Genomic DNA, 13,767 nt, shown 5'->3' with positions numbered 1-13,767 from the left:
GCCAATGGCATATTGGGCTGCATTAGTCAGAGCTCTGCCAGCATATCAAGGGAAGTGATTATTTCCCTCTATTTGGCACTGGTGAGGCCACACCTGGAGTATTGCATCCAGTTTTGGGCCCCTCACTACAGAAGGGATGTGGACAAATTGGAGAGAGTCCAGCGGAGGGCAACAAAAATGATTAGGGGGCTGGGGCACATGACTTATGAGAAAAGGCTGAGGGAACTGGGGTTATTTAGTCTGTAAAAGAGAAGAGTGAGGGGGAATTTGATAGCAGCCTTCAACTACCTGACGTAGGGTTCTAAAGAGGATGGAGCTAGGCTGTTCTCAGTGGTGGCAGATGACAGAACAAGAAGCAATGGTCTCAAGTTGCCATAGGGGAGGTCCATGCTGAATATTAGGAAACACTATTTCACTAGGAGGGTGGTGAAGCACTAGAATGGGTTACCTAGGGAAGTGGTGGAATCTCCATCCTTAAAGGTTTTTAAGGTCAGGCTTGACAAAGCCTTGGCTGGGATGATTTAGTTAGAGTTGGTCCCGCTTTGAGCCGGGGGTTGAACTAGATGACCTCCTGAGGTGTCTTCCAACCCTAATATTCTATGCTTCTATACCTAGCAGAGGTTACAAGGCTATCCTCTGTCACCCATCCTTTAATGTGTGTGGCTGCTGGGAGGGAGTGAGAGAGTTAACTCCCAGCTCTGTCTTTATCATTGGACCCACCCCCAGGGTGCAGAATCTTTGCTTTCTCAATGTTCAGCTGACACTGGGACTTGGACGGGAGAGACCTAATTGAAATTAATAGGGGTAAGAGAGGTGATGCTTAGGAGGAGGAATTTGGGGGTTGAAGAGGTTGATTTCTCCGTATATAATTTAACATTCCGCAACTTCTGTGCAAGATATTTGTAATTTGGGTTTAATTTGTGATCATCAACTCTTTCTGGAATCTTAGATAGAACTGGCAGCCAAGAGTACTCCCCCTCCATTCAGTCAGGTGTTTGTCAATTTTTTTTTCAAACCTGAATCTTGTCACTGAAGTCTACTCAAATCCCATGCTCTACACTGCTTCTTCAGGTGTGAGATGATCCAGACTATACTGAGTTTGCTAACCTGATGAGACCTTGATACCAATTTCACCAAAGGTGAAGGTGGGCAGTTAACATTGGGCAGAGGGAGCAATTCTTATTTGACCATTTTTGAACTTGGAAAAATCAGCTTTGGTTCAAGATTTAGGTTAAAATTCTTGTTTTCGTTGAACTATTTTGCTCCTTCCTGACCAGAAGAGGACTGGGGAGCTACCATGGATAATATCCAAATACCATAAAGTCACTTCCACAAAAAGCTCTACTTTCATCAGCTCTGAGGAGGAAAAAATAATCACATTACTGGAAATTCTATAGGTGAATCATCAAAAACAGTCAAGTTCATGTAACTAAATGTCTGCTCACCTGTCTGACTCTCTTTTTTGAGCTTCCAACTCTGAATATTCCCACTGTCTGGAGACCTGCAAGCATAGCATATCAGTAGCCTGTTTCACTGTTTAAAACTCGGTCAGAAGCTGCATTGAAACAAAAGCAATCTGAGCTATGTGCATTAGTACCACAGTAGAGAATAAAAGCATCTTTTTAAACAGGTGTTTACCCAGCTCAGGAAACTTAAGGTGCCTTGGGACAAGGAGTTTATCAATTTAATAAAACTTTTGGATTACCTGACCTGCCTAACTGTAGCTCAGTGCCACTTTTTGTGCTATCTTTTCAGGAAATGTCAGTGCTACATCAACAGACAGGCAAATAGGTGGATGTTGTGGTGGCAATTTTGCTTCAAGGGGCAGCACACCCAGGAGTGATATCATAGGAAGGAGAGAGGCAGGAGAAGTGTCCACAACTAACAGGGCTGGGACACTGGGGGAGGGGCACAGAGGATAGGTCTTAGGACACTTCTGGCAGTCTGGGATTTTAGGATTCCCCCCTGGTTTTGTGTGTGCCTCTGAGTGTTTTCCTGAGGAGGCGGGAGAAGCAGGACATTTAGGCTGAGCAAGAGCTGAGACGAACTTGACCTGACGGAAGGGTGACCAGACAGCAAATGTGAAAAATCGGGATGGGGGGGTAATAGGAGCCTATATAAGAAAAAGACCCAAATATTGGGACTGTCCCTATAAAATCAGGATATCTGGTCACCCTACCTGATGGTAGATACAGCAGAGACTGGCTGGGGAGGAGGTTTTTATCAAAGGGGAAAATGAAAAGAAGTTGTACTTGTACTTTTGGCAGGCTGCTTTTTAGTTGTTAGTCAGTCTGGTCACTTAGACTGTAAGCACAATGGGCGGGGGCCTTTACGTGTTACCAGAATACAAATAATTAATATTTTGCTGCTATATGAATATTCATGAGATATTGACTCACAAGCTAGCGAACATCAGTAATCAAAGAATTTGTCAACAGGTCTCACTTTACAAGCAGGTTGTTGTTGAGTGATAAGAATTTGAGATCATAATAATAGTTCATCAAATGCCTAGGTAAATAATGTTATTACCATGAAGTGGGTTAAAATATACTATCAATGGGTTAAATATGTGTATCACACTAAACATTAAAAGAACATGTGTATATATGCTTCTCTGGGTATATAATGTTTAGCTCTACATATATGAACCCTAATAACAAATGTATCTTTCTACCTAAAGCAAAATGAAATACACTTACCATGTTTTTCTAAATGCTGGCAGCAGCTATCTACAAGCCGGGGAACCTGTCTATAAATAGGGTTCAGACTTAGTTTCTTATCCCTTGCCTTTTCTTTCTTGCTTTGAGCTTCAGCTGGCAAAGAGAGTTGTAGAGCTTCTAGCAGTCGGGACTGATTGTCATCAAGATCTGTAATAGAGTCCACAGACATTGCGCCCTGTAAAGTACACATACATGTACAATCAGTAAGGATGGAATCAACTAAACAGCTCCCTTCCTCCAAGAGCATATATAATGAAGTCTTATATATTAAATAACATACATACAAAGTGCCCTTGATTCTCCACTTCATGACACTGTTTTATACCAATGGAGTTATACCAGTATAAAACCCGTGTTCTGGAGTGGAGAATCAAGCCCACTATAAAAAGAAGCCCAATTCACTGTTACTCTGCACTTTGTGTAATCACCTACACTAGCGCAAAGAGGGTATAAAACAGTACCAAATGTTTTACCCCTGCTTTGTGCTCATTTTTACTAGTGTAATTGCATAAGTGCAGGACAGTTGTAAATCAGGCCTAATGTATGTGTATGTACATTATCTATATAAACATACACATATGTGTGTATGTGTATATTCACACTTTTTTACTGGGCGCACATCACTATTTTTTCTGCAATTGTGTAATAACCCCAGTGAAAAGGAATGCAAAGTATATTATACACACACACGCTTTATATACATAGACACATCTACAGTACTTCAGATAACTCTGCATGTATTTTTACTTTTGAGTTGTGAAGGACCAGGGATAGGCTCTCCATGGAGCTCTTTGACAATTCAGTCTTTTCTATTCTAAATATTTTTAAAACATTTAACATTTTAATAAAATCTTTAAATACATATATTTTTGAGCTAGAGGAAGGCACAAACTCCCATGCACTGAAAAAGGCTTAAGAGGTAAAACACTTCCAAAATTTGACACCTAAAAATGAAGGTCAACTATTCTCAAATACGAAAATTATTAATATCCCTATGCAGTGTTGCTGTAGCCACGCTGGTCCCAGGACATTAGAAAGACAAGGTGGGTGAGGTAATATCTTTTACTCGATGTTGGTTCAACAAAAGATATTACCTCACCTACTTTGACTCTCTAATATTTCTATAACAGTATTACATTTGATAGACTCATCCTGTTTAAATTCCTAGGCAAAAATCTTTTGGGGATACAGTTAAGCTTGTAGATCACAATTAAATTTTTTTTTAGTAAGTGTTTTAATTCCATTGACATTTATTTGCAATCTAAACGGTTTCTTAATGAATGTTAGCATAGTAATTTCCTTTTTTATTTACAGATTATTTTAAAAACATATATAAAAATATAAAAACATCTACTGTAAACATCTACTGTAAATTTATATCTACAGATGTGATGTGAAGGAATTCAGAACATGTTGTTCTATGGAACATAAGCCACTGTAGAATTCAAATCCAATACTCTGCTGGAAACTCTGGTAACCTCTTTAAATGCAAGATGTTCTGCTGACAGAGTATACAAATTCCACAACCTGCACTGGGGGAATATGTAAGCCCATAGAACCTCAGCAGTTCAGATGACAGAAGTTACTAATTCTGCTGGTACAATTCTCTATCAGTCCATGACTGAACTTTATAAATATTTCTTGCCCTTGGACAAACTTATAAAGTCCACTGGGATCTGACTGAAAATTAAAATCTTTAATAACATCTAAAATAAGCATATGACCATCTCTGAAATAGTTCTTTTTCCTGGATCTCATAGAAGACTTGTGAATAAAAGAAGCTCGAAGTTGCTAGACTGATTCTTTTTTGAGATTAAGTTTTACAAAAATAATGATAAGACCTTTCACAAAGTCAACTTCACCTCGATTTTCAGTTTCATTTCCTCAATGTCTGACTTCCCTCAATTCCTCCCAAAGCAAACAAACACACACACACACACACACACACACACACACAGATACATTAGCTACTGACCACATATGTAAACATGCATGTGGAAATGACTTTTTTTGAGGATTTTGGACACAGGGGGTGTCAAAATTGGGTTTACAATGGAGATCTTCTTTTAAAACACCAACAATGTAGAATGAGATTTTCAAAACATTCAGATTTGGCTTAACTCTGCTCCTGCTGAAGGGCATAAAGAAATTCCTATGGACTGCAATGGCAGCAGATTTCAGTTAATGCTGAGAGCTACTGAAAAACCCCACCCACAGTCACTACTGCAGATCCAGAAATACTGCTTGACATTGCCATCTCAGGAGAGTTTATTCCCCCTACACAACTTGCTTAATAAAAGAGATGGGACTGTGCTCACACTATTTAACAGAGCATTTTGGCATATACAACGTATTAACATAGGGCCAGAATCATCCCTGGCATAAGCAGGTGAAAATCTATTGAAGGCAATGGAGTTGCACCACCTAATGACAATAGCCCTTTTGGTCCACAGACATCTGTAGGATTCCATCATAAAGTTCCTACAAAGAAAAAGCAACAAAGGTGGGTCTCAGTTAGAGACTAATGACTAATGTCCATGTCCCATCGCCACCATAACTGGCATGGAGCCTGAGCTGAGAGGCCAAGGATTGACTATGTAAAATTAATCACCCGCTCATTCCTTGCAATACTCCCTCCAAGTCAGGGTTGAAGCACATTAGCAGGTGGTGCTGACAGGATTGCACTGCTGCTTTCACCTTCAATACACATTTGAACATTTACTTTTATATATTTAATGAGAAAAGAAACTTTGGGACTCCCAGAATACATTGCCCAGGAGGTAAAATGTAAGAGGCGAGTACCCAGAGTCAGTATTATGGAATGGAACAGTTTCCAATGCTTTCTCTTTTCATCTGTGATGCTGGTAAAATATCTTCCAGAAGAAAGAGTGTGGGAGTAATAGGACAAGAACACCCCTGCAAGTTTACTTCTGCATCAGAGCATGTATTTCAAAATCTGAAGTCGGGGGTGCAGTATGAAACTATACCATACTTTTCTGTAGGCCCAAGGAGTATCCAGTCAGAAGTAAAATACAGTATGTGTCTCTAGGGATGACCGGAGAAGGAGAGTGATAGGCTACTACCAAATCTGAGGAAAGCAAAACTACTTAACTATATTTAAAATATGTTTGCAACATACATAGATATTTGGAAACTTATAGAGGACTTGGCTAAAATCCAATATATAAATCTATCTATCCCATTTTAAAGGATATTGAATGAAGAAGAGACAACATAAATCAGTGTCGTTAGAACACAATCTGAAATATGGTAACAAGAGTACTATTTCGGCAACTTCACACAAAAAAACCTCCCCAAATACTTCATAGGTTTCTTGATAGTATATTTTTCATTTTCACTAAGCAGTGACTGAGAGAGGACACAACAGCCAACTTCAAATATCTGTAGACTGTTCACAACAAAGGGAAAGGAATTATTTATGGTAGAGATAGAGGTAATGAGATAAAACTAAGAGGGGATATCTAGACTGAATATTAGGAAAAACTATTCAATAGCGAAAGGCCTGAATGTGGAATAGTCTCCCACAGGAAGAGGTGGTAGCTGCATCAGTTGCAACATTTAAAAGTGGGTTAGAAAAAGCACTGGAGAATATCCTGTATGGATAACGAGGAGTCCTTGTGGCACCTTAGAGACTAACAAATTAATCTGGACATAAGCTTTCGTGAGCTAAAATCCACTTCATCAGATGCAACCTAGCTTATGCCCAAATAAATTTGTTAGCCTCTAAGGTGCCACACCGACCCCTCGTTGTTTTTGCTGATACAGACTAACATGGTTACCACTCTGAAACCTATCCTGTAAGGAACACTTCAATAATGGCTGGGGAATGGACTAGACTGACTTAATGAAGTGTAGAAGTTAAAGACAGAAGAGAAAATGTGAGGTTGTAATAGTTAATCATTCAAACACACTCTAATTAGAAAATTAGGGCTGCTTCTACTTCAACTGCTTGCCTTGGGCTACACTTTTATTTATCTCTGAGGTGAATGGTATGATATTACATCACCATGATTGTGTATTGAAACTTCAGCCACAGCACTCTGCAAGCTGAAATACTGGCTGCCATCTCTCTTGTTCATGCCAACAAGGTGTCAAAAACACAGAAAGCTAGGAACTTAGCATGGGGGGGGGGGAGAGAGACACATTTTTAGATGAAAGATTAAACCTAGGTTTCTTCTGCTCATCCCTGATGGCAGTCCAAGTGGAAATTAAATATCTCAGAGCACTTTTTGAAAAGCAGTAGGGGATGGCTCCCATCTCCTGATCAATAATTCTCTCTCTCACTAACACAGATTCCAATAACTATGGCTGAAATAACATACTACTGAATTACTGTCCCACTTACTGTAATTGTTTTGTAATACTGGAATCTAACTTATTGCTTGTTGTACTTTGGGATACATTGTATTGAATACTGCATAAAATTCATTTTTATTTTGTTAACCGTATACTTTACAGAGTCCCAGAAGGTACTTCCCCTAAAAAGATTTGATGTGGGGGAGGTGGAGAAGAGTGAAGGCCGCTGAGGATTCCTTGGGGATGTTTCTTTTTCCCTTAGATCCTCTGGTATCCCCAACACTTAGATTAGTTAGCAGGGTTTAATTTTTCTCCCGATTTTTCCACATAAAAAGGTAACGTGAGTAGCATTTATGACAGCTTGTTACAGTACCTTCTGGGTTTTTTGTAAAGAGCCCAAATTGTGACATTATTTACTTTACTGCAATGTTGCATCAGTTCAGAGCACGGCCTCAAGTTATAAAGCCCAAGGGATGAAACCCCGCAAATAAGAGGCTTATCAGATATCCATATCATATGCAGGAGCAACATTCTATTTCAATTTAGGCATTAATACTTAGATCTGACTCCCACTGACATCAGCACTAGTTGGGTCAGGTCCCAGTGCTCAAATTCTCTGGCTAGCACATGGCCTGAGGAGCTGGGCTGGGCATTACACAGATGTGAGCAGCGGAGGGAGGAATCTTCCTTTGCAAACATCATCTTCTGCACTGCATGGTGATTGCAGACACCTGTGCTGCCCCTAGACTTCTGCCCCCACCTCATGCCACAGAGTCACAGTTGTTCTGCTGCCAAGGGAGCCCTCATGAGCTGAGGCAGGGGCCTGATTTGCCACCAAGGGCCTGATTTGGATCTCACACATGGTTTATCCTACTGTTATTTTCACTAACTTTAATAGAATTGCTCCTGATTTACTCTGAGGTATGTCACATCTGAATCAAGCCATAATTATTTTTACTAGTGGATGCTAATAAATAGATTAATTAATTTCTGGTTTTTTGGACTCTAAATTAGAATATTAATACCTATGAACATCAGTCACATATGTGTAGTCCATCTACCATCACCAGTTGAAAAAAATACACAAGATCAGAACCTGCAGAACTGGACGGGCCAATTCAAACCAAAGTAGAGGAAAACTGAAAGCCTCGTATTCCTTATGGTGTTGTAATAATCATGCAGTGTCCATCTTATTCTCTCCTATCTTGTTCCCAGTTGGGAAAGAAGGCTGACTATCAAGATTACAACTTCCTCCATTAACCAGGGCTGGCTCAAACCACAACCAGCTTCATTTAAATGTGGTCAGATACCATCACGCACAAGTTTCATTTTTGGTGCTGAACAGAGTCTGAGGCCCCTGCAAGTTCCGCAAGTGTGCATTAAGCTGTTATGGGCAAACTTACCCTTCTCTTGGCACGTGGTGCTGGCTCTGGTGTATTAGGGGAAGTGGACTCATTTGGTGTTTCCGAGGTCGAGCTAAGAGATGAGTTACTGCTTGAGAGTTCTTTGTTCTGTCTTTTAGTTCCAAATGGTAAGAGAGAGGCTACAAAGTCTGACACATCTTTCTGCTCTTCTCTCTGAGAATCCTGCTTGAGTTTGTAGGCCCGGTCATTAGCAATTACTTGGGACAAGGGCATTCCAAAAGCCTGCGGTATGAATTCTGCAACAAGAATAGAATTATTTATTTGTTAAATTTGTTTCACTTTATGCCATACTTGTAAAAATAGTGATCATCCCAAGACTCTTGATGTCTTTGACAATTTTCAACTATATAACAATGTCTTTAAGGTAACAGCTCCCTCTCAGTAATAACTCCCAGATAACTATATACTAGCACAGGGGTTGGCAACCTTTCAGAAGTGGTGTGCCCAGTCTTCATTTATTCACTCTAATTTAAGGTTTCATGTGCCAGTAATACATTTTAATGTTTTTAGAAGGTCTCTTTCTATACGTATATATTATATAACTAAACTATTGTTGTATGTAAAGTAAACAAGGTTTTCAAAATGTTTAAGAAGCTTCATTTAAAATTAAATTAAAATGCTGATCTTATGCCATCAGCCTGCTCAGCTTGCTGCCAGCCTGGGGTTCTGTTCAGCTAGGTCAGGAGCAAGCTGAGCGGGGCCTGTGGCCGGGACCCCAGATCTGGGGGGGGGGGTTTATTCAGGGGTCAGAGAAGAGGGCTGGGGGTGTGGGGGGGTTCAGGGCAGAAGGTTGGGTGTGGGGGGGGTTCAGGGGTCAGGGCTGGGGGTTGGGAGGTGTAGGGAAGAAGGCTGTGGGGGGGGATCAGGGGTCAGGGCAGAGGGATGGGGGCTGTGGGGGTGCAGGGCAGAAGGCTGGATGTGTGGGGGTTCAGGGGTCAGGGCAGAGGGCAGTGTGAGTGTGGGGGGTGTACGGCAGAAGGCTATGTGTGTGTAGAGGTTCAGGGGTCAGGGCAGAGGGCAGTGGGGATGTGAGGGGTTCAAGGCAGAAGGCTGGGTGTGTGTGGGGTGCTCAGGGGTCAGGACAGAGGGCAGTGTGGTTGTGTGGGGGGTCAGGGGTCAGGGCAGAGAGCTGGGGAGTGTGAGGGATGCAGGGCAGAAGGCTGAGTGTGTGTGGAGAGTCAGGGCAGAGGGCTGGGGTGCTTGGTTTGTAGGGGTGCTCCCAGCCCCCTGCCCTGAGCCGCTCATGGCAGGGGGCTGGAAGGGATATGCCCTGTTCCACCCCTTCCCCAAGGCACCCTCCCTACCTCTCTCTGCCTCCTCTATGGAGCTGTGTGCACGCTGCCGCTCTTCCCCCTCCCCTTTGCTAGGGCCATCAGCTGATTGGTGCAGGGAGGGAAGGGGGCGGGGCAGGAAAGCACCATGCTGGGGGAAGAAGCAGGGGAGGGGGGAAGCTTGGCTGCTGCAGGACCAAGCTTCTGCCTCCTGCCCCCACAGGAGAGAGCGGTGGGTGGAGGGGCTGAATGGGGCTGGGGGCCAGGACCGCGGCAGTGTGCCACTCAAAATCGGCTTCCATGCCGTGTTTGGCACGTGTGCCACAGGTTGCCGACCCCTGTACTAGCAGCACAGTGCAGAGGAAGCATAGTCTGTGGTTAAGGCACTATAATAGGCTTGCTGGGAATCTGGATTCTGTTCCCAGCTCTGTCATGTACTCCCTAGGTGACGCTGGAAAAATAATTTCAGCCTAGTCTATACACAAAAGTTGTATAGATTTAACTATGCTGGTATAGATAAAGCAGTCTGACCCCCATGATGTGGGCGCAGCTATACTAGTATAATGGTACTTTATGTTGCTGTAGCTATTTCTATATGGATAGAGGAATAAGCAATAGTAGTATAAGGCACCTTTATACCAACATAACTGCCTCGGCACTGGGGGCTTTAACAGTGTGTGAGGGGAAAATATCATCCCCTAACCAACATAGTCATACTGGTAGCAAAATGGCATAGACTAGGCCTTAGCATGAAATTTTCAAAAGTGCCTAAGATGTTTTGGCTAAAATGATCAGCAGTGAATTGGTTAATAACACTGTCATTTAAAGTGTTGTTGTTAAGCTTTAGAGCTACGAGCCATTTTAGATTAATGGAGTCAGTTCATTTGTCTATTAGAGCTATTGGTTCAGTCCAGTTTCTTAAGTTACGTAAAATACTATGCAACTAAACAGAGTAAAATGTTTATTAAGTCTTTGAGACCAATTCATCCCTGGTGAAAATGGGTGCAACTCCACTAAAGTCATTGGCTTTGAACCCACATATATCAGAGCTGAATTTGGCACACAGACAACACAAACAGGGATGCAGAGGAAGCTATTCCAGCTTTAAAAACAAAGGACAAGCAGGAATTCCTATACATGCATTTTCTGTCACACTTTTTAGAAATACCCTGCTTCTACCAGATTTCCTATTGGGACCAAATGCCCAGCTGTATTTTGTAGAACACCTTTGTAAGTCTTAGCATTTTCACTGAGATTAACAAGGCATTGAAAAAAAAAAAAGTGTACTCCCTGAATCTTGAATTAAAGCATTATTGTATTATCATACCTAAGGTCACAGACTCTGTTTAGCTCCAGTTAGAGTCATTATCACTACACTTTAGAAGTAAAGCATGCTAAGATACAAACCAATTTAGTGACCAGACTAAGCTAAAATTGGGAAGCTGATCCACCCACATCAAGTGAGTTTGGAGGAGACTAATATACTGAAAGACATCTCAAAACAACTTGCTTTCAATTTAGAACAAGTAAAAATATCACAACAGAATATTTAAGTATTAATTAAGCCGTATGTACTGTTACTAATTCACCCCTAAATGAGATCACCTTTAAAATAATAAGATGTTAAAAATAAACACATGGTATTGTTTTGGGTTTTCTTCTGATTTTTTCTCATTTAGGGACCCCAATTTGGAGAAAACCATTTCAGGCTAAAAGTTCAACTTTAAAATGCACACACACTAACACAGACCTCCCTTCTGGTGTTTAATGGAGGACTTCATTTAGCCAATTGTTAACACCTATGGTTGTGGAGCTGTCATTCATTCCTTTCCCGATTTCCATTTCTATCCCTCTCCTGTCTCTTCCTCATTACCCCAACCCCTTTCCTGCCCCCTACATTCTCCTTCCTCTCAGTATTTCACCCGCCTGACTTTGCCTCCCTGCTTCCAAGGTTCCCTGCCTCCAAATTGTTCTCTCTGCTCCCATGGTGACCCTTACACTGTGTCATTCTACTGTATCTACAACGTCCTCCTCCACCTTCCTACTGCCTCCTTTATTCAGCTGCCCTTCCCTTTTCTGGGGAAGGTCATTAAGAAATTGGTGTTTGACCAACTCCAGCAGCCAATGAGACCTTCCAATTTTTGGCTCCCACTCAGTCATGCTTGGCATTGGGATGCGATATAGAAACAGCATCGATCTCTTGCCCAACTATCTCCTGGCTACGGAGGTCAGATGATACTTCTAGCTGTACCTTAACACTGTTGATCATGGAGTGCTACTAATCTGAATCAGTGACCTTGGCTGGTCTGGAAAGAATTGCCTTAAAATGGCTCCACTCTTTCCTGGTCACAAAAGGTACTCTGGGGCAACACTCTTCCTCCTCCAGGGCTGCCAGCTGTGGAGTTTGATTGTGTCACCCCACCTGTTCAATATGTATGTGCAGCTACTAGGGGAGATTCTCGAGAGCTACAGCTATTGTGCCATCAATAAACTGATGGTAGTCTGCCGTATGCCTTCTTCTCAGAAGATATTAGCCACTTATCTGATTTCTCAATGTGTGGCAGAGGTGGGGACCTGGATGAAAAATCAGCTGGCTTTGGTTCAGGCTAGATAAGAGGAAAGCGATGCTGGCTGGCAGTAGGAATCGCTTTAAAGAACTGGCAAAACCAGTAAGTTCCTCATTTCAAGAAATTAACCTGCCTGTTATCAAACTGGCTCACAAGCTCAAGGTCTCATTAGAGCAGGAGTAATCAGAAAATATTTTTCTTTGCTAACCAAGAGATGGTGCCCATTACTCTCAGATGCAGACCCAGCAGTTATCTATGCCTGTGTTACATCAAGGCTAGACTAGTGCAATACGGTCTACTGCAAAAAACTACCCTGAAGATCAATTGGAAACTTCAGCTTATACAAAATGTGGCCGTAGGGGGGCAACAAAGAAAGCCACCTTCATAGACATGCTTAACAGAGAAGAAGTTGCTAGCAGCTCAAAGTGGGGACCCAACATCTTTGCTAGGACTAAATTTAAATACTGTGGTACCAGGCTGTGAACCTGGGGGTATGATCTGAGCAAATCCTTTAGAAATCTGATGGACACAGGATTTGAAAAAACTGACTGGTCTATGGGAGGGTGGAAAGCTGAGATAGTTCCCTCAGAGTCCATTTGCAGCTAAGAGCTAACCCTTGTTGTTTCAGAAACAAAGATAGTCCAAGATATGGTAAATCAGAGCCATAGTTGGGAGGACCCTCTTTGTATGGACCAAATGGAGAAGCTCTTCCATTTAGCAAGGTAAGTAGACCAAATTGAAGGCTTCCTACTATTTAGCAGAACTTCCTGCACCTCCTGAGACTCCAGAGTAAACTCATTCTGAGGTTGTCAGCCTTGAAGCATCTACACTGTCAGATCAAGGGCCTTAAGGTCAGGATGAAGGAAGCGGCCCTGGTCTTGGGAGATCACATCCACACCTCTGAGGAGTGACAGCAGAGGTCTGACCAATAGTGTTAGCAGAGTCGAAAACCAACACTGACAGATTCATGCAGGGACTATCAGAATAAGGAAAGCAGCATTTTGCTTGACCTTGGACAACACTTTGAGAAGGAGAACTTGCAGGAAAGCATACCGCAGACCTTTTGACCAGGATAGCAGGAAGGTACCTGTCAGTGAAACTGGACTGTGACCTGCTCAGGAATAAAATAGATGACTTTTTTTTTTTCTTTTGTTGCAAATAGGTCCCACCTGGGGAGTTCCCCACAGCCTTAAAATGGACCTGGTCACATTTGGTTGAAGAGACCACATGGAGTGACCTGCAACAACCTGCTCAGGAGATTTGCCAGAATATTTTCAACTCCTGGAAGGTAAGCGACTCTCAGGTTGATAGAACTGGCAATGCAGGAATTTCAAAGGAGGATTGCGTCTTGATATAACTTTAACTAATGCCCCACCTCTGGCCCCTTGTTTCTTTACAGAGAACATGGCTGCTGTGCTGTCTGTGCGTACCAACAAATTCCATCCCTTGATATGTGGAAGGGCCAGCA

At 42.2% G+C, this 13,767-nt stretch overlaps 1 protein-coding gene across 4 annotated transcripts in view; it reads right to left on the bottom strand.

Annotated features, from left to right (window-relative positions):
• Positions 1–13,767, bottom strand: part of ARHGAP6 (Rho GTPase activating protein 6) — a 532,224-nt gene that overhangs the window by 33,991 nt on the left and 484,466 nt on the right. For all 4 annotated transcript variants that reach the window (XM_050963496.1, XM_050963506.1, XM_050963515.1 and 1 more), the window contains 3 exons: positions 8,441–8,697; positions 2,700–2,895; positions 1,446–1,501 (listed from right to left, as the gene is read on the bottom strand). In XM_050963496.1, coding sequence (XP_050819453.1) covers positions 1,446–1,501; positions 2,700–2,895; positions 8,441–8,697 — 509 coding nt within the window. The remainder of the gene's footprint in view (positions 1–1,445; positions 1,502–2,699; positions 2,896–8,440; positions 8,698–13,767) is intronic.

The sequence above is a fragment of the Gopherus flavomarginatus genome, chromosome 1 (assembly GCF_025201925.1).
Source record: "Gopherus flavomarginatus isolate rGopFla2 chromosome 1, rGopFla2.mat.asm, whole genome shotgun sequence".
NCBI lineage: Eukaryota > Metazoa > Chordata > Testudines > Testudinidae > Gopherus > Gopherus flavomarginatus.
Note: the sequence above shows the minus strand (reverse complement) of the source record. Positions and strands in the feature narration are given on the sequence as shown.